General features: G+C 43.8%; 1 protein-coding gene across 1 annotated transcript in view; it reads right to left on the bottom strand.

The window, feature by feature from the left end:
- Positions 1 to 6,761: 6,761 nt before the first annotated feature.
- The window catches only part of LOC129842488 (dihydropyridine-sensitive L-type skeletal muscle calcium channel subunit alpha-1-like), a 34,588-nt gene continuing 20,016 nt past the window's right edge, over positions 6,762 to 21,333 (bottom strand). Inside the window, exons 14-42 of the mRNA XM_055911059.1 lie at positions 20,987 to 21,201; positions 19,233 to 19,302; positions 18,977 to 19,109; positions 18,561 to 18,690; positions 18,214 to 18,273; positions 17,792 to 17,898; positions 17,543 to 17,630; positions 17,210 to 17,317; positions 15,523 to 15,575; positions 15,141 to 15,287; positions 14,727 to 14,928; positions 14,469 to 14,627; positions 14,050 to 14,160; positions 13,700 to 13,783; positions 12,501 to 12,548; positions 12,056 to 12,208; positions 11,861 to 11,926; positions 11,579 to 11,670; positions 11,125 to 11,284; positions 10,736 to 10,863; positions 10,492 to 10,588; positions 10,278 to 10,380; positions 10,072 to 10,173; positions 9,863 to 9,993; positions 9,581 to 9,706; positions 9,373 to 9,450; positions 9,058 to 9,203; positions 8,742 to 8,934; positions 6,762 to 8,584 (exon numbers count right to left, since the gene is read on the bottom strand). Coding sequence (XP_055767034.1) covers positions 8,381 to 8,584; positions 8,742 to 8,934; positions 9,058 to 9,203; positions 9,373 to 9,450; positions 9,581 to 9,706; positions 9,863 to 9,993; positions 10,072 to 10,173; positions 10,278 to 10,380; positions 10,492 to 10,588; positions 10,736 to 10,863; positions 11,125 to 11,284; positions 11,579 to 11,670; positions 11,861 to 11,926; positions 12,056 to 12,208; positions 12,501 to 12,548; positions 13,700 to 13,783; positions 14,050 to 14,160; positions 14,469 to 14,627; positions 14,727 to 14,928; positions 15,141 to 15,287; positions 15,523 to 15,575; positions 17,210 to 17,317; positions 17,543 to 17,630; positions 17,792 to 17,898; positions 18,214 to 18,273; positions 18,561 to 18,690; positions 18,977 to 19,109; positions 19,233 to 19,302; positions 20,987 to 21,201 — 3,494 coding nt within the window. The 3' untranslated portion in view covers positions 6,762 to 8,380. The remainder of the gene's footprint in view (positions 8,585 to 8,741; positions 8,935 to 9,057; positions 9,204 to 9,372; positions 9,451 to 9,580; positions 9,707 to 9,862; positions 9,994 to 10,071; positions 10,174 to 10,277; positions 10,381 to 10,491; positions 10,589 to 10,735; positions 10,864 to 11,124; positions 11,285 to 11,578; positions 11,671 to 11,860; positions 11,927 to 12,055; positions 12,209 to 12,500; positions 12,549 to 13,699; positions 13,784 to 14,049; positions 14,161 to 14,468; positions 14,628 to 14,726; positions 14,929 to 15,140; positions 15,288 to 15,522; positions 15,576 to 17,209; positions 17,318 to 17,542; positions 17,631 to 17,791; positions 17,899 to 18,213; positions 18,274 to 18,560; positions 18,691 to 18,976; positions 19,110 to 19,232; positions 19,303 to 20,986; positions 21,202 to 21,333) is intronic.

The following is a 21,333-nucleotide window of genomic DNA, read 5'->3' as shown; positions in this document are numbered from 1 at the left end:
CCGGGGGGGGGGAAATTTTTTCACTTCATAAAGTCATATTTATTGGTATGGTTTAGAGAAACAATATTGAAACATATAAACAGAGAGAAACTAATAAAATGTCTCAAATAATGTTATCTGACCGTAAGGCGCTACAGAGGGTAGTGCTTACGGCCCAGCACATGACTGGGGTCAAGCTTCTTGCCATCCAGGACCTATATAATAGGCGGTGTCAGAGGAAAGCCCATAAAATTGTCAGAGACTCCAGTCACCCAGGTCATAGACTGTTTTCTCTGCTACCGCACGACAAGCGGTACCGGAGCACTTAGTCTAGGACCAAAATACTCCTTAATGTTGAGGACAGAGGGCGCTGTTTTCACTTTGGGGGATAATCGTGCCCAATTTAAACGGCCTCGTTCTCAATTCTTGCTCGTACAATATGCATATTATTATTACTATTGGATAGAAAACACTCTCTAGTTTCTAAAACCGTTTGAATTATATCTGTGAGTAAAACAGAACTCCTTTTGCAGCAAACATCCTGACAGGAAGTGGAAAATCTGAAATCGATGCACTGTTCTAGGGCCTGCCTATAAAGGTCCTTGACATTTATTAGAATACATGCACTTCATACGTCTTCCACTAGATGTCGACAGGCAGTGAGAGAAGAAATGGAGTGTGTAACTTGATCTGGGGTCGAATAATAGCTCTCGGCATGACGTGTCACCAGTTTCCTGTTTTCTGGAGAGCGCGTGAAGGGACCTGGATTTGCCTTCTGATAAGCTGTCGTTAAGGACGACTAATATCTCCGGCTTTGATTTTATTTGATACATGTGACACTATCATCGTAAAGTATGTTTTTTCAATATAGTTTTATTAGATTATTGAAATTTATTCGGGACGTTAGGCGTGTTGCGTTGTGTGCCTTTGTTCAGGAAGGAGAGCTTAGCGCCACTTTGCTAGCTTTCCGTGCTAATTGACTGGAGAAGAGGACATTCTAAATCCAAACAACGATTGTTCCCGACAAAGGACCCCTTGTACAACATTCTGATGAAAGATCATCAAAAGTAGGACCCATTTTATGATGCTATTTCATATATCTGTCGAACATGTTGTACTAGTCGTTTGCGCCCAGATTTTGGGTACTCTCTCGCTATACCTAAGCTGGATGTTGTAATGAAGTTATTTTTAGAATTCTAACACGGCGATTGCATTAAGAACTAGTGTATCTATCATTTCCTATACAACATGTATTTTCTAGTAACGTTTATGAATAGTTATTTGGTCAGAATAGTTGGAGTGTCATAAAAATATCCGCACATTCTGGGAAAAGGATGCTACGTTAGCACAATGTATAACCACTGATTTCAGCTCTAAATATGCACACATTTTTTTATTTTTTTATTTTTTTTTAACCCCTTTTCTCCCCAATTTCGTGGTATCCAATCGCTAGTAATTACTATCTTGTCTCATCGCTACAACTCCCGTACGGGCTCGGGAGAGACGAAGGTCGAAAGCCATGCGTCCTCCGAGGCACAACCCAACCAAGCCGCACTGCTTCTTTAACACAGCGCGCCTCCAACCCGGAAGCCAGCCGCACCAATGTGTCGGAGGAAACACCGTGCACCTGGCCCCCTTGGTTAGCGCGCACTGCGCCCAGCCCGCCACAGGTGTCGCTGGAGCGCGATGAGACAAGGAAATCCCTACCGGCCAAACCCTCCCTAACCCGGACGACGCTAGCCCAATTGTGCGTCGCCCCACGGACCTCCCGGTCACGGCCGGCTGCGACAGAGCCTGGGGGCGAACCCAGAGACTCTGGTGGCGCAGTTAGCACTGCGATGCAGTGCCCTAGACCACTGCGCCACCCGGGAGGCCCTAAATATGCACATTTTCGAACAAAACATAAGTGTATATATAACCTGATGTTATAGGACTGTCATCTGATGAAGGTTTATGAAGGTTAGTGAAAATTAATATCTTTTTGCTGGTTTATTCCCTATCGCTAACGTGCCTATTGCTATCGCTAACGTGCCTTGATGAATGACTGCGGTAGTGTGGTAGGCTATTGTAGTAAGCTAATATAATGCTATATTGTCTTTTCGCTGTAAAACACTTAAAAAATCGGAAATATTGGCTGGATTCACAAGATGTTTGTCTTTAATTTGCTGTACACCATCGATTTTTCAGAAATGTTTTATGATGAGTATTTAGGTATTTGACGTTGGTGGCTGTAATTACTCTGGCTGCTTCGGTTCTATTTCTGACGGTAGCTGTGATGGTAGCTGCAATGTAAAACTGATTTATACCTCAAATATGCACATTTTTCGAACAAAACATAGATTTATTGTATAACATGTTATAAGACTGTCATCTGATGAAGTTGTTTCTTGGTTAGTTTGGTTGGTTCTTGGTTAGTTAGGTTGGCTTTGTGCATGCTACCTGTGCTGTGAAAAATGTCTGTCCTTTTTTGTATTTGGTGGTGAGCTAACATAAATATATGTGGTGTTTTCGCTGTAAAACTTTTTAAAAATCGGACATGTTGACTGGATTCACAAGATGTGTATCTTTCATTTGCTGTATTGGACTTGTTAATGTGTGAAAGTAAAATATTTCAAAAAAATATCTTTTGAATTTCGCGCTCTGCCTTTTCAGTGGAATGTGGGAGGAGTTCCGCTAGCGGGTCGCCAGAGCCAGACAGGTTAACACCTTCTACCCCCAAGCCATAAAACTGCTGAACAATTAATCAAATGGCCACCAGACTATTACATTTACCCACCTCCATATGTTTTGAACACTGCTGCTACTTGCTGTTTATTATCTATGCATAGTCACTTCACCCCTACCTACAAAATATTATCTCAACTAACCTGAACCCCGCACACTGACTCGGTACCGGTACCCCCTATATATAGCCTCGTTACGATACAAATATGATGGCAGTAAAGACATGACCCACCTTTTAGTAAAATCAAGTATAGGCAGTGGCGACCTGTCATTCAGGGCAGGTGGAGCTCATTTTTGCAAAAAATGAATAAATACATTTTTTGGGGGGGGCTTGCCTGTTTTGAATGTTATTTTGGCATTAATACGTGTCACATATCAGTTGCAAACAATGTAAAAAATATATATATCATTGAGTTAATAAAGCCGCATACAAACATGGTCTCTTTTTTGTTTTCTTGAGTAATGCAGCTCCAAAATACAGGTGTTTCAGCCTAGTTCAGTGCTTTCTGTGGTGGTGGGGCAAGCCAGCAGAAAATATGGAGCGTTGCGCTGTGATTGGCTCAGTGTTCTATCACTCATGGGGACACTACGTCACCTCCAAGTCTAAGGGTAGAGCTTGAAAATTCAAGCCCCTTGTGTGCTGCCATAGAGTTACATTAGAAGTGTCCATCCAAGAAGCTCAAGGTCATTGGCCACAGATAAAAGGACATCAAATCACGTTATATGTACAGTAGCTTTGATTGGATTGATCATGTCAACATCGTACTTTCAAAACCTTAGCTAGCAGTCATCATCATGAATCAAGTTGACAATCTACTGGCAAATCCTTTTCAATCCTTGTCATATGAAGATAAATAATGAAGCGAAATTATAGAGGAAACGTATAGGTGCTCATTGGCCATTGGACATAAACATTACACAACAAGTTGGAAATCGCAAATTCAACAATGAGTGGTTTGGAAGGAATCAGTGACAGTGGCTAACTGCAAGCATTGTAAAGCAATCACTAGCCTGCTATTCAGTGGAGTAGCTGTGTGGTCCCAAATTGGGATTAAGGGGCTTTTTTCCAAATTTGAAATGATAAACATTCAACACTGGCCGTGCTGTCAATGAAGCATGATTTGTGCCGTGCTCAAAACAACTGTTAACTCGGAAATGCGAAAACTTGACTTCAGTGAGTTCAAGACAACTGGGAAGTCGGGAATAAATGAGCTCCGACTGGGAAAATATGTTTTGAATGGTCATCCAACTCGAAATTGTAAATCCAGCCTCCAGTTGTTTTGAAAGCACCATAAATCCAAAGAATGCCAGACTTTGATGACAAAATTTGCCAACAAAGGACCGCCGCGTCATGTTCAAGTGAGCACAGCACAACAAGGTGAGTCCTGCTGTATGCTGCTGCATAAATGATGTAAAATACCAGGGAGATATGTATACTGTAGCTAAGAAAGTAATACTAAGTGAATGTTGTGTAGTAAGGTGTTAGTAGCCCATGTGCCTCATCCTAATAATTTGGTCTATTTACCCCTCTTAATTTCCCCAACTGTTCTGACTTGGTGTACAGGGAGAACACTGTAAGAACGGCCGATGTTCTGAATTCTGTCGCTGTACATTTCAAAGTGCTAAACAAATAGTTATATTGACTACATCTGTCCTAACTCGCTCATTAATGTCTTAATCGAAATTACGGATTGCCTCTTATCTGCTTGTCTTCCCCTTATGCCATAGTTTGTACATCTCAATTGTCATTAGAAACCACATTTGTTTAAGCAAGTCAGCCATATCAGCTAAATGAGGCTGAATGAACTGTTTTGCTGCCAGACAAGGCTCCGCTGATAGCCAGGTGTAGCAGTGGTAAGATGTTGGGACTGCTGTTGGGACAGCTTTATGTAGGCCGTTTGTGGGCACCGTTTTTTACCGTTATAGTGCAATTCATGTATTATTTAGTGTTGTGTTGTGTAGTGGCTTTGCTAGCATATATCCTTCTTGTATTGTTTTTTTCCCCATCAAGAGTTACATGCTAAAATTACCACTGAGTATAGGCTACACATCATACACATTACACACCTTTGCTTTGTTTAAAAAGGCCTGTGGGAATACCAGATTTTATAATTCAAAACTTATTGAGATTCAAATGTTATTTCATCTTATTTTTTGCCTTCATCACACTACAGCTACTTTATTTTGCCTTTATTTAACCAAATTACAGATGAATCATTAAAAAGACAATACCACTACCTCTTGAAATACAACCTAATCACTTTTAAGCTTTTAAAAGGGTCAATCTGCGATTGCTATTATGTATTTGTGGACTTTCTAACAAATGATGTACACATTAATACTTGAAGAATATAACGTATAAATGCCTTATAGAGCTCTTATAGAGCTCAATTTTTATGGAATGGTCTGCCTACCCATGTGTGAGACGCAGACTCGGTCTCAACCTTTAAGTCTTTATTGAAGACTCATCTCTTCAGTAGGTCCTATGATTGAGTGTAGTCTGGCCCAGGAGTGTGAAGGTGAACGGAAAGGCACTGGAGCAACAAACCGCCCTTGCTGTCTCTGCCTGGCCGGTTCCCCTCTCTCCACTGGGATTCTCTGCCTCTAACCCTATTACAGAGGCTGAGTCACTGGCTTACTGGTGCTCTTCCATGCCGTCCCTACGAGGGGTGCGTCACTTGAGTGGGTTGAGTCACTGACATGATTTTCCTGTCTGGGTTGGCGCCCCCCCCTTGGGTTGTGCCGTGGTGGAGATCTTTGTGGGCTATACTCTGCCTTGTCTCAGGATGGTAAGTTGGTGGTTGAAGATATCCCTCTAGTGGTGTGGGGGCTGTGCTTTGGCAAAGTGGGTGGGGTTATATCCTGCCTGTTTGGCCCTGTCCGGGTGTATCGTCGGATGGGGCCACAGTGTCTCTCGACCCCTCCTGTCTCAGCCTCCAGTATTTATGCTGCAGTAGTTTACGTGTCGGGGGGCTAGGGTCAGTCTGTTATATCTGGATTATTTCTCCTGTCTTATCCGGTGTCCTGTGTGAATTTAAGTATGCTCTCTCTAATTCTCTCTCTCTTCTTTCTCTCTTTCTTTCTCTCGGAGGACCTGAGCCCTAGGACCATGCCTCAGGACTACCTGGCCTGATGACTCCTTGCTGTCCCCAGTACACCTGGCCGTGCTGCTGCTCCAGTTTCAACTGTTCTGCCTGCGGCTATGGAACCCTGACCTGTTCACCGGACGTGCTACCTGTCCCAGACCTGCTGTTTTCAACTCTCTAGAGACAGGAGGAGCGGTAGAGATACTCTGAATGATCAGCTATGAAAAGCCAACTGACATTTACTCCTCAGGTGCTGACCTGTTGCACCCTCGACATCCACTGTGATTATTATTATTTGACCCTGCTGGTCATCTATGAACATCTTGGCCATGCTCTGTTATAATCTCCACCCGGCACAGCCAGAAGAGGACTGGCCACCCCTCATAGCCTGGTTCCTCTCTAGGTTTCTTCCTAAGTTCTGGCCTTTCTAGGGAGTTTTTCCTAGCCACCGTGCTTCTACACCTGTTTGGGGTTTTAGGCTGGGTTTCTGTACAGCACTTTGAGATATCAGCTGATGTAAGAAGGGCTTAATAAACACTTTTGATATGATTTGATGGTCAGTCTGGCGGGTAGCCTAGCGGTTAAGGTCATTGGGCCAGTAACCGAAAGGTTGCTGTTTCGACTCCCAAAGCGAGCAAGGTGAAAAAAATCTGCAATTCTGCCCTTGAGCAAGGCATTTAACCCCCAACAATGTTGATTGAGGCAGCCCCTGCACCTCTCTGATTCAGAGGGGTTGGGTTAAATACCAAAGACACATTTCAGGTGAATGCATTTAGTTGCACAATTTACTAGGTATCCCCTCTCATCCATAGTTCTGTCTATGAATTTGAGAGTGGTTACATTTCTCCAGCCCCATCCCTCAGCAGTTTACCAAAAGTGGTGAGGTTGCTGCTCTGTTATTGTTTGAACTGCAGATAGTCACTTTAAATACTTAAACATTGAATGATTTTTTTTGTACCAAATTGTTTTATTTCTTATTTATTTAGTTGGGGAGGGGGGGAGGGTAGTTACAGGTACAACAATTAATATTCTTTATAAATAATCTAACATTTAATTTCCATAATAAGTAGGTTTCAACCAAATCGCTCTACCTCAAAAAGAAAATAGGACAAAATGCCATCTACAGAGAGGACTTTAAACCCTTGGTATACTACACCATAAGTTGTCCATATCTCATACACACTGCTCGCTAACCACAAATACAATCCCAACCATTGACTCTAACCTTACTCTTCATCCTAACCTCATCTTTAACCACATCCTCTTATCTGCACTTTAGTCCATTCTACAGTAGCATGGCCAGCTAGTGACTACCCTACACCACAAGGCTTTTCTCCCATGTTACACTACATGGTCATCCTCTCCGTGCTGGAGATGATGTACATGTTTGAGATATAGGATTTACAGTTTTTTTTAAAGTCCAGGCATTGTGAATACATGTTGATATGTGGAGATCTGTACAGAATGTGTGTGTATCTTGAACATGCACGTTAGCTTTGTCAATACAGCTTACATCCTGAGATGGTCCTAATATGGACACCGTATACATGATCCAGCCCAGAGACATCCTGACCCAGCTATGTCTTGCCTTGTCATCATGACAGAATTCAAAGAATGCCCCCTGAAAAGTAACGTCCTGACCCTGCAAGAATACTTAGAAAACACAACCTTCCCTTCCTCTTTGAGCTAATCACTGACACAACCGTATTCAGTACCTACCCAACTACAGGTGCATTAGTGATTACTTCAAGGATGGAGGGAAAGACGCTATTTTTCCAAACAGGGCCGACATTTTATACAAGCAAAACTTCCTTAAATTGAGACTCGAGAACATGTTTAATCGGGACAACGGGATGTTCACCTGAACTCAACGTAAGTCCGAACAGTAGTCTGTTCTGTGAACATAACATGGTAAAGATATGTTCACATATCGTAAGTCTGCTCTCTCCCGGGGAAAGTCTTTATATGAACCAAGAGAGAAATCATCCAAAGTCAGAATATCACCACAACAGTGGATTCATAAAGCCTGCTTAACCAATCAGATGATATCACTTGCTATGAAGGCACCCAATAAGGCAGCTTGATTCGGCCTCATGACGATTTTTTCTTGAGTGATGGTCGGGGGGACGGAACATAATTACAAATCATTTGTAGACTGCAATTTGACTGCAAGAAGCCCAAACAGATATCATATTTGACTAAAGCATAATCATTTCAAACCTTGCTTACATTTGAATACGATCACGTGTCTCTCTATTATGCGTGAGAATACTTGCGAACAGATTTCCAAAATTAAAATCACATGGAGCTGATTTCCTAGTATTTTTACAAACTTTTATATCCAACAATGGACATTCAAAAATATCCTATATACTGTATATATTTTTTGGCAAAAACAACTTGGGGGGTCAAATAAAACCACCTATGGGCCAAATTCGTCCCACGGGCCACCAGTTGGGAAACCCTGCAGTAAGGACTGTCCTATTTGTAGAATCTGGTATTTATGACTCAGCACGTGATGTCACTTGATGACATACTGCGGCGCTACGCCAGACAGGCCTATTGGCCTACACAACATCCCTGGGTGTTGTTCATTGGTTGGCCTTTCTCTGTGATCTGCGAGGGGGCCTGATTGGAAGTGTGGCAACGCTCCCTCTGCGACCATTCATAAGCTCAGTGGCGGAACTTTCCATGTCCACAGGGTCAAAGTTCAACGCTTCAGCCATTTCCCGTTTCGTCACCGACACAAAACGAGGGTCCCTGGCCAAGCTCTCCAACCCCCCGTTTATCAAGACCTAACAGAGGTGAAAGACATGAGGACAGAGGAGAGCGAGAGAGAATAACTATAAGTGTCTGATTCAAAATGAGTTTTGACGAGTGTTCCATGTCAATGTCATTAATAAAATATGAATTCAGTATGTACGAAATGCAGTGCCTGGTCTCTCCACTCACCTCCTGTATAAGTGTATCGAAGGCGCTGTCTGGGCCCTGGGCCTGGGCCTGCTGGGGGCTGAGGGGCTCTCTGTGGGTCTCAGCGTCCTGCCTGGGTCCAGCTACTGTCTGCAGCTGCCAGTCTCTGTCTGGGGAACTTCTGCTGGTTGAGATGGTATAGACCTGAACCCGGTCATATGTCCCATAAGAAAAGCTACAGAAGGACAAAGAATCAGCTTTTTATCCACCTGCTTTATTACTGTGTAGTGTGACCTCTCAGCTAAAGAAAACAAACACACAAAACACACAAAAAATGACCACTCACACACACACTCACCTTTCTCCGGCATTGTTGTTGACATTGTTGTTGTTGGTTTTGTTAGGCGTTGAGGGGAAGAAGTCCTCGTTTGCATGGTAGGCAGGTGAACAGGTAGCCTCCACGTCGTCTGATCTGCTCATCTGCAGGGGCCGCTGGCTGGTCACCTGCATGGAGACACAGACAGGTGAGTTACCTCCATCGGGACAGGAGTTTTTCCTGTCGACATGATCTGGAAAAACTCAGGGTCCATACCATGTAAAGCACTTTGAGTCCGAAGAAGGTTACATACTGTAAGTGTTAATACTGAAATGGTTGAAATGATGAAATGATGACCTGTGTAGCGTTAGGGTTACGGGTTCCTTCCTCCATGGTGAAGGAATCAACGTGGTTCCCAAACAGACCGCCCGCCCGCTGGGAGGAAGAAAGAAACAACATTTCACAATAAAGGGGAGTTTTATTCTCTTTCTTCTCACCCTCAACTTGTCCTTCCTCCTCTCTTCCCCCCCACTCCCTCTCCCTCCCACTCCCTCTCTCCTCTTACCCTGAAGATACCCTCCTCTGCTGCGTCCTCCATGGCTCTGTCCATCTCCTCCTCGTTCATCAGGTCTCCGGAGATGGCTCTCTGCAGCTCTGGAGCCGCCTCCTCCTCAATGCTCCTCAGACCTGCCTGGAAGAGAGGGATAGAGAGAGAGAGAGATATGGTGAGGGGATACCAATTAAGACTAGATCATTCATAAAAAGTCTAGATGACATTTATATTACACGTCATTAAGACAACTAGAAGGTATGCAATTATCAAATTCTGACGTGGCTAAGGTCTCACCTGTATCTCGTTCTTGGCGTTATTCTTGGTGGGTCGGAAGCCATAGTACTCCTCCTGTCTCTTCTTCAACTTCCTGAAGTAGTCCTGGATCAGGAAGGTTGCGTAGAACTTCCCCACGGTCACCTCATCATCTGACACACACACACACATCCATAAAAACATGGCAGCAAATTAGAATGAACGACTTGTTGTTGGATGTTTGAACTCACCTCCGATTGGTGGGATGACCTGGTCCAGCAGCTTCATACTGGTGCGTTTCCAGATCTTCTTGATGATGGCCCTCAGCTCCTCATTGGCCTTCTCAAAGTTGCCTGACCAATGAGATAGCAACAGTGAGGCGGGGATATTAATACAACACTTTCAATTGGACCAGTCACTGACTACAGTACTCTGTAATTGGCTGAAACACACACACCTTCAGTCTTGATCTTCAGTCCGGTTCTGACCAGTGCGAACAGCGTAGCGTTAAAGGTGACCGTTCCGTCACTGTTGAGTGGCATGTTCATGGACACCAGTCTCTGCAGGCAAAATCAATAAAGATATCATTAAAAAAAGGTGTCTGCTGCATAAATAGATATGTTAAATTAACACATACAATAAATGAACAGATTCCCTCCTGTATCTCTCACCTTGCAGGCTACTCTATGGGGGCAGAACTTTCCAAAACCCAGAGGAGGCTGGATCCTACGCAGCAGAGTCACCACGTCCAGGTGCTTAATACGCCCCCTGCAGGACAGGTGGGGAAACAACAGCTACTGTAAATAATCTAACTGCAGTACACTGATAATAGGATAAAAAGACGCATCATAAGATAAACCTCTAAGCCCCATTTTTACAGTCCATATATAGTAAACTAAGGGGCAACAAACTTACGTGGCCTCTGGGTCGTACTCTGCCCAGATCTTCCTGAACTCGTCCAGGTGATGAGGACCCAGGATGGACCAATCACGTGTAAGGTAGTCAAAGTTGTCCATGATGACCGCCACAAACAGGTTGATGATCTGTGGAGGACAACAGCATCATATGTGTGTGTGTGTGTGTGTGTGTGTGTGTGTGTGTGTGTGTGTGTGTGTGTGTGTGTGTGTGTGTGTGTGTGTGTGTGTGTGTGTGTGTGTGTGTGTGTGTGTGTGTGTGTGTGTGTGTGTGTGTGTGCGTGTGTGCGTGTGTGCGTGTGTGTGTGTGTGTGTGTGTGTGTGTGTGTCTGTATGCATGCAAATGTGTGTGTGAGTGTATGCATGTGTGTGTGTGTGTGTGTCATTCACCAGAAAGGCACAGAGCATGTAGAAGCTGATGAAGTAGATGATGGCGAAGCTGGCTCCACAGGTCATCTCCTCCCCAGGCAGGTAGTCTGACTTAGGGTCACACCTCTTCCCATACAGACACGCCAACATTACTTCCTGCCATGCCTCACCTGTTGCACACCTGGAGGGAGAGAGAGAGAGGGGGGCGGGGTAGAAAGAGAGAGAGATAGAGAGAGGGAGGAGAGGGGGAGGGAGGAGGGGGGAGAGAGAGAGAGAGTAGGAGTGGGAGAGAGAGAGGTATGAAGAGGGAGAGGGGTAGGGGATAGAGAGAGAGCACAACTTGTTTTCAGCCCTTGTGTTGTAATCATTGAGTGTAAGGTACTCTTGCTATACCAGTCTGCTGTGTAAAGTGTCTGCAAAGGCAATGGAAGAAAATGGAAACAGAGTTAGTGGACTGATGGATCAGATCACCCACCTGAAGAGCAGCAGCACAGCATGGGGGAATGTCTGGAAGTTGTTGTTCCTGTTGATGTACGTCCCGTCTATTAGCGCTATCTTACCAAATATCTGCAGGAGACACACACACACAGCTCATTAGAGAGTGCTGTACGTGTGTGTGTGTGTGTGTGTGTGTGTGTGTGTGTGTGTGTGTGTGTGTGTGTGTGTGTGTGTGTGTGTGTGTGTGTGTGTGTGTGTGTGTGTGTGTGTGTGTGTGTGTGTGTGTGTGTGTGTGTGTGAGTGTGAGTGTGTCCAATACCTGCATCCCAACCACAGCATAGATGAAGAACAGCATGAGGATGAGCAGGGCGACGTAGGGCAGGGCCTGCAGCACAACAACCAATTACATAGTCAGACTGGTGCACACTGTCCAATCAAATCCTGAGACTTGTGAAAGGCAACATTTTCATGAATCTTACAGAATGAAAGGCAAAGAAACGGAGTGAACTCTGACCTGTAAGGACTTGATGAAGGTCCACAGAAGGTTCCGGATCCCTTCAGAACGGTTCAGCAGTTTCACCAGACGCATCACACGGAACAGTCGGAAGAAGGTGATTGACACACGGGCATTTTCAGAATCTGCTATCGCTTGCATTGGGTTCACCTCCTGAAGGCACCAAAGGAATAAACAGTTGCTGAAAATGCTTCTTGTCCTGGCTTTTACTGAGACTGAAGATCAAATCAAATCCAATTGTATTGGTCACATGCACACATTTAGCCGATGTCATTTGCGGGTGTAGCGAAATGCTTGTGTTCCTAGCTCCAACAGTTTAGGAGTATCTAACAATTTGCAATGCAATGTTTTGTACAATGAAGAAACAATGCTAACGCGGAGTTTCATGCAATGTTTCATGCGATTTCATGCGATGCTCTTGCAGTGTCTACGGGCGGATAATTACAGCGCAGCCGTGGAGACAGTATAGTCCTCCAGAGGAGGCCAGGGCTGCCTGTGAGGGGGAGAGACGGGAGACACAGGAAGTGAAGTCAGACATGAAGTGACATCAGACACAGGTGGTGGAACAGGAAGTGGCGAAGGGGGACAGGGCCAGCTTTGGAGGTATGCATGGAGCAAAGGTGGAGGAGAAAATGGAGGACGAAAGACTGCAGTAAGTGGGGAGAGAGAGGGAGAGAATGCATTTGAGCACAAAAAAGGACAACGTTGTAATATACGACTGGATGACGGCTGAGGGGTGAAGATGTGAAAATGGTTGATGGGATCTTCTGAAGATTTACTGTAATGGCAACTTGAGTTAACATTATGTTGTCTAAAATTACATTTACTTTTCCGAAGCGAAACATGTAAAATGCTGCTTTAAATCTAGAGCCTGACGCCAAACCTGTTGACTCAGTCCCTTGTACAGGAATCACAGTAAAAACCACAGAAGGATGTCAATCTCTTACTTACAAGTACGAATGATTGACAGTTCGCTGGACACACGGTGGTGGGAGGTGAAACAAGGTGACAGTGGTTGTTTTCTGCCCTTAACAACTGATCTGGAATCAGCCCTCTCAGTCTCAAACAGTAAAAGCAATGAGGGAAATGACCAAACGGTTATTATGTTAGGGGCATAAAGTAACCAAGCAGACAGGGTGTGGTGTGGTGTTCAAGGCGTGGCAGGTGGGTGAGGCAAGCTCCAGCCAGGTGCTGCAGGACTTCAGGAGGACGGTGTGTTCGGGGGGTTGAGGGTGCAGCCGGGGCAGAGGTGGGTGGTAGTGCGAGGGTTACCCCTTGGCGAATACTGACCGCATCCTCAGTGCTATTATTGGGGCCGAGTTCTGACAGGGGAGCCTGGCCTGAGTTTCTCTAAGTGGGTGGGGTGTCAGACAGGGGTGTAAACACAGTCCAGAAAGTCAGATGACAGGACAGAGCTCTTATTGTGAAATATCTGTAGATTTTCCTCAGCCTTCTTATAAATAATAATCCGAAAACATTCAAAATGTGAAGACAAAAATGCACAGTGGGTCCACCTGAACTGTTTAGTAAAACCTAAACCTTTTAGGAACAGTGGGGATTGTGAGTACTGCAGTACATAACATATTACAGTACATAACAATACTTACATATTTCAGATTAACATTACGCAATGGCAATACTCACATCGACTTCACTCAGGATGACGTCAACAACGCTGCCGATGACGATGACAAAGTCAAAGACGTTCCATGGGTCTCCAAAGTAACCCTAGGGGCAAGGAAAGACATTCATCACAAGTGTGTGTGTGTGTGTGTGTGTGTGCGCGTGTGTATAAAAGGTATCTTAATCTACAGACACTCCAGCTCTGAACTTTGATGGCCATGAGTTTGAGAAGAGGGTAGCACACAATGAAGAAGTACGAAGTAGCTACATAACCCCTGTGCTATTATTCTGGAATCATTGTGATCCCACATTGATTTGCAAGGCATCTTGGGAAGTGTAGTGTATTCAGGACATCGCTGTGGACCACTGACCTTAGCTTTGAAGGCCATGAGTTTGAGGATCATCTCCACAGTGAAGAGCACAGTGAAGATCACGTTCAGCATGTCTGACAGGTCGGTCACATGGGTTGACTGGTTACAGTGCTGTGGGAGAAGAGAGGGGGAGAGAAGAAGGAAATGAAAAAGGGAAGATATTTATTCATTAATATTATTTGACTTGTCATTTTCCAGGATGAAATCTCTTGAGATGCCCATCTTGTTTTCAAGAGTGTCCAAAAAAACAAAAAACAAAAAAAACAGACCTCCTAGATATGGAGAAGGGATGGACACATCTAGTAGGAACATCTTGCAGGGGCATCGTATTGATGTGACGCAGGAGAAGTCCTTACAAAGTTTCCCGTTTTTAGTATTTGAAATGAAAAGGTTCCCTGAGCCACCCCCGATAGCGTTACCTGCATCCCCAGACACATGGTGTTCAGCATGATGAGCAGAAACATCAGGTACTCAAAGTAGCAGGAGGTGACGATGTACCACACGTTGTACTGATACTGGTTCTTCGGAATGTAGCAGCGCAGCGGCCGGGCTTTCAGGGCGTACTCGACACACGCACGCTGTCAGAGGGAAGACCAGGACACAGAGGGGTTACACACTGCTGTGTGTTGGAACAACCAACAAAACAGAGAGACACACACACACCCAGAGACACACACCTGGTTCTTATCCAGCTCGCAGTTCTTGTACTCCTGCTCTCCCTGCTCCTGAAATGTAACGATGACGAAACCCACGAAGATGTTCATCATGAAGAAAGCGATGAGGATGAGGTAGACGATGAAGAAGATGGAGATGGCGATGCGGTTGTTGTAGATGGGACCCACATCCTCCATGTTAGAGTCTATGGCCTTGTAGAGCAACCTGTGCGCGCGCACACACACACACACACACACACACACACACACACACACACACACACACACACACACACACACACACACACACACACACACACACACACACAGAGGCATTTGAGCAAGCATGACATACATACATTTCTATGTGTTCCATAGTACTTTATTGGGCATGCCATGTGATAATTACAAAATCCCAAGCTTCTATGTATGTCTCACTTTGGCCAGCCCTCGAAGGTGGAGACAGTGAAGAGAGCCAGCATGCCTTCGAGGATGTTGTCAAAGTTGAGCTCTGCGTTGATCCATTCTCTCTTATGGATGGTCATCGGATAGATGGCACCTTCCTGGTACCTAATGTAGTTGCCCCTGAGAAGGAGAGAGCGAGAGCGAGAGAGAGAAAGAGAAAGAGATAAAGAAAGAAAGAAATTAAGAAAAATTCAAATTAAAAAATGAAAGAAATAAAGAGATAAATGAGTGAAAGAGAGTACATGGGAGAGGAGAGTGTGGCAGATAAACAGAAAGCAGGACTAATGTAATGCTCCATTCTGTACTTTCGTGTAATGTTGTGTGGGGACTAAACAATATCACTGCACTCTCTTACTTGCACTCCTCCTCTGTCATTTTGTCAGGATCTGTGCAGGCATAGAATTTGCCCTGCAGGGATGAACATGAACACATACATACAGAACATGAGCGAGAATATTAGCTTTGACTGTGTGTGGACTTCTGTTTTGATCATCAGGTGTATAAACGATGATACATCCCTAAAAATTACCATACATCCCTATAAATTACCATACATCCCTATAAATGACCATACATCCTTATACATTACCATAGAAATGACCATACATCCCTATAAACTATCATACATCCCTATAAATTACCATACATCCCTATAAATTACCATACATCCCTATAAATTACCATACATCCCTATAAATGACCATACATCCTTATAAATTACATCCCTATAAATGACCATACATCCCTATAAATGACCATACATCCTATAAATGACCATACATCCCTATAAATGACCATACATCCTTATACATTACCATAGAAATGACCATACATCCCTATAAACTATCATACATCCCTATAAACTATCATACATCTCTATAAATGACCATACATCCCTATAAACTATCATACATCCCTATAAACTACCATACATCTCTATAAATTACCATACATCGCTATAAACTACCATACATCCCTATAAATTACCACACATCCCTATAAACTACTATAAATCCCTATAAATTACCACACATCCCTATAAACTACTATAAATCCCTATGAACTACCATACATCCTATAAATTGCCATACATCCATATAAATTACATCCCTATATATTAGCACACATCCCTATAAACTACCATACTTCCCTATAAATTACCATACATCCCTATAAACTACCATGCATCCTTATAAATTACCATGCATCCATATATATTACCATACATCCATATAAATGACCATCCATCCCTATAATTTACCAATAATCCCTATAAATTACCATACCTCCTTATAAATTACACCCCTATAAATTACCATACATCCCTACAAATTGCCATACATAAATAAGCATACAAATTACCATACAACGCTATAAACTACCATAAATTCCTATAAACTACCATACATCCCTATAAACTACTATAAATCCCTATAAATTACCATACATCCTATAAATGACCATACATCCTTATACATTACCATAGAAATGACCATACATCGCTATAAACTACCATAAATTCCTATAAACTACCATACATCCCTATAAACTACTATAAATCCCTATAAATTACCATACATCTCTATAAATTACCATACATCCCTATAAACTACCATAAATTCCTATAAACTACCATACATCCCTATAAACTACTATAAATCCCTATAAATTACCATACATCCTATAAATGACCATACATCCTTATACATTACCATAGAAATGACCATACATCCCTATAAACTACCATACATCCCTATAAACTACCATACATCCCTATAAATTACTGTATATCCCTATAAACCACCATACATCGCTATAAACTACCATAAATTCCTATAAACTACCATACATCCCTATAAACTACTATAAATCCCTATAAATTACCATACATCTCTATAAATTACCATACATCCCTATAAACTACCATAAATTCCTATAAACTACCATACATCCCTATAAACTACTATAAACCCCTATAAATTACCATGCATCCATATATATTACCATACATCCCTATAAATTACCATAAATCCCTATCTCACCTTGAAGAGCTGGACTCCAATGCATGCGAACATGAAGTCTAGCAGCAGGGTGACCAGCACGATGTTGCCAATGGTTTTGATGGCCACAAAAACACACTGGACCACATGCTAGACCACAAGAGACAGCAGAAACCAGCATATCATATGGGTACTTCAGGACAAGAAGTAGAAAAACATGTGGCTGCTGGGTTGGTCAAAGTATTGCATTTGGTGCGTTAGGTAATGGGAACATGTAAAAAAAAACTATGAGAATGTGAATATAGTGTCAGAGGAGCAGGTAAGGAGTACAGGTGAGGGGTAGAAGTGAGGGGTAGAGAGCACAGGGAAGCTCACCTTCAGGCCTTTGGCCCTGTTGATGGCCCTTAGGGGCCTCAGCACCCTCAACACCCTGAGGATCTTCACCACAGAGATAGCACTGGACCTAGATAGGGAAGGCACCACATCTCACACTTGACTTGTCTATAGTCTGTATTTCTAGAGAGAGACACACACTCATAACTGAAGCTACATCAAGCATTATGGAATAGATTCAGTTGTGCCACAACATTTAAATGACATGATACATTCCCAGGCACTACTTACTCCATGAGCATGGAGAGGAGGGATACGCTGACCACAATCAGATCCAGGATATTAAAGGAGTTCCGGCAGAAGGAGCCGGGGTGCATGATGGCGCCGTATACGGTCATCTGGAGTAGAGGCGGAAGGATACTGAAGATGACGAGACTGGTTGAGACATAAACCCTCTCAAACCAACAAACCATTAACCCACATGAACTCATGGCTACTATTGTGAAAACATATAGAGTTGAATAGGGCTGCGGTGCAGGTTAAAGTGGATGTAACATAATGTCGAGAGAGCTTGTCACATTACGGATGTACCGTTGCTGCAGAAAAGGTGCATGTACTCGATAATGTAAACATGTAAGACACGATCCCATTTAGAAAAGTGCCTTTCTAATCCAGTACAGCTACTAGTAGTGGAGCCGACAATGCCTGGTTACCTTGAGGACAACTTCCACAGTGAACACTGAGGTGAAGACCACATCAGCGGAGGCCAGCACCTACACAAGGGAAACAGGGCAACATGACAACGTGGGCGGATTCATTTCAGCCTAGTAGCGCGCCAGAGCTCTTTAGCAGAATCTCTAATGTGGTACTCCGTACAGTCTTGCAGTCTTGCTGCATAGGTTAAAGACAGTGATGCCATGAAGCAGAGAAAACCCCTTTGAGTCAGTTATTTTGGTCAAAATTCCTTCCCTTTCGGCTTTCTTTACTGAAACAAATGCTTTTCCATCTGAGATAAGGAGGTGACTGATACAGCAGGCAGAGCAGGCATGTCTGTGGGCACCTGGTTCCTGAAGGACATGGGGTCGATGGGGTCCTCGGCAGCCAGTGAGATGCTGCTGAGGAGGATGAAGAGGAGGATGATATTGGTGAAGGCGGTGGCGTTGATGATGCGGTGGCACAGCTTACGGATCCTGGAGGGGGACACCATTTACGTCACAGGGATTTAACTGCAGACACTGTTATGCAGAGTGACTGACAGCCAAGTAAGGAGGCTAAAACAACCACATAATGCATTCATTGTAATCCATTCATCATCACCACCATCATCAGTACATTTTTCATTTTGGTCATTTAGCAGATACTCTTATCCAGAGTGACTTACAGTTAGTGCATTCAACTATAAGGCAGATAAACAACATATCCCAGTCTTAGCAAGTACATCATCATCCCCATAATCATCACCATAATTATCATTACTTGTTATCAGAGCTAAAGATATAGAAGGAGCTGGCCTCTGGAATAGGCACCACCTCCTCCTTCAGCTGCAGGTCTGCCATTGGCCGTGGCCTCGGGGTGTCAGGGATATCAGGCTCCTCCTCCTCATCATCACCTGGACGAAAGAAAGAACAGGAAACGTGACATGTTCTAAAAATTCTAAGATCTCAGAGTTCTCTAAGATCCAGATTCGATTGACATGAATGTGCCCAGAGGTGTGTGAGCGAACGGGGTTTACCAGGGAAGTCAGCAGGGGGGAAGGGGTCCTTGATCTCATTCACGTTGGACTCAAACTCGTCCACTCTCAGCTGTGACATAAACAAGCATTTTGATTAGAGTGGGGCCTGGGTTCAAATCCCACCGGTTAAACTGACGCAAAACGTGGGGCGTGTTTCTCCGTGAAATATACAGTGGCGTGTAATCATGGATGCCAAGTATTTGACCAACAAAAATACTAATTATAAAATAATTTATATTTTGTCTCTCTCTGTGTTTTCATAATTTTAGGTCAATATGCAAGTGGCTGAATCTCATGTAGAAATCATCTGAGTGAGGGAAACAGCACCCCTCTGTCTCAACATGTGTAGCTGATGCTGTCTGGACCAAAAGCGTAAACAATGTTGGTCCGTAGCATTTGATTGATTGATGCCAGCAAGCATTTGGCCTCCCTTGATACAATTTTTATAAGATAATTAGCCAATCAGAGCTGAGCTGGGCTCAACTGTGGGTTGTCCTGGTGCAGCAAAACACCCCCCCCCAAGGGGAAGCTTGGTTTGGATTTGGTTTCACACCAATCAAAACACTACCAAAGCCTAAGCCATAGATGGAGATGGGGATTTTGACTTTTTTTACTTAATTCTCTGTACAAGCCAATGATTATAATGGCAATATGTTGTGCCACTGGCCTGAGCCGATTGAAGTTCAATATGTAGCCTAGATGTAGCCTAGTAGGCTCACGTTAACTAGCTAGCTAACTTAGCTGGTTCATTGTTGCCCGTGCAAGGAAGTTAGGCTAGCAATCATTTTAGCTAGGTAGCTTATGACAACAAAAAACGAAAAGTGTACCGTATGAAAGAGACCATAGACCGTTTTGCCAACATGAAAGAGGAGGATGGCATTGGCGTTCAACTAGTCTACAAGTAGTGTGAGTAAACATGTTTCGTTTTACTTGCTCGCACACACACACACACACATACATACACACACACTCGCGCGCGTGCACACACACGCATGCACGCGCGTGCACACGCACACGCACACACACACACACACACACACACATATAGACAGACAGAGATCCATACAATTGGACAGCCACATGATATTTAGCAACATTGATTGGACTAAATCGTTTTTGGTATCTTTAAGTTTGTTTTCAGTGTATTAAACTAAGCAGATTTTTTATTTATTTAACCTTTTTTTACTAGGCAAGTCAGTTAAGAGCAAATTCTTATTTACAATGACGGCCTACACCAGCCAAACCCGGACGATGCTGGGCCAATTGTGCGCCACCCTATGAGACTCCCAATCACGGCCGGTTGTGATACAGCCTGGATATAGCCTTGTTGATTTGATGATGTTTGAATGTTAAAGTGTAAATGAGCTGGAATAGCAGAGGCAGTGCTCCTGTTGTCTTTGTGCTGATTTGCTGTAACTCTGTGGGTCTAAATCAGTCGTTTTTTAGTAAACTGTCGAAAACACTATCTTGCTTGACCATGCTGCAGGTGATGTAGCTGTTTGTTACATGCAATATTTGCTTTGTGGACTTCACTGGACAGATGTTGCTCTCCAGTTTTGTGATGAAACAAACGTATGTGTAGTTGAATTTATTCCGCTACTGTGTGACTGTTGTCTTTTTGTTGTCATGGCCTTATTGTATACCACGGTGGTGTATGTACCAATGGGTTATAGAGCAAACAATGCAATTATCACAATATGGCTCTTGGCTTCTTCTGTGATTTTACCCCCGCACCGCTACTGGAAATATCTGACCTTGGCTGTGGTAGGGATGCCCTCTATTTTGGCTCTCTCCGCTGCAAGCTTCTTGGCCAGGAGGGCTTTCTCCTCTGTGGCCTTGTCAGGCATGTTAGCCCTGAGCAGCTTCTTGCGTTTCTTCTCCTCAGACTTCTCCTTCTGAGCCATGGTCAGACTCTCCGCCTCCGCCAGGTTGTCCACAGCGATGGCCAGGAACACATTCAGCAGGATGTCTAAGTGCTAGGGGTCAAAGTTCATTACGGTGGGAAATGGAAGAGAGACACTAATGTACCCAAGGACAGAATTTACAGTCTGATTTCTGTCTGAGAGAGGTGTTGGACAGCACACACACACACACACACACA

The sequence above is a fragment of the Salvelinus fontinalis genome, chromosome 3 (assembly GCF_029448725.1).
Source record: "Salvelinus fontinalis isolate EN_2023a chromosome 3, ASM2944872v1, whole genome shotgun sequence".
In the NCBI taxonomy this organism is placed as follows: Eukaryota; Metazoa; Chordata; class Actinopteri; order Salmoniformes; family Salmonidae; genus Salvelinus; species Salvelinus fontinalis.
This window is presented reverse-complemented; position numbering and strand designations above follow the sequence as displayed.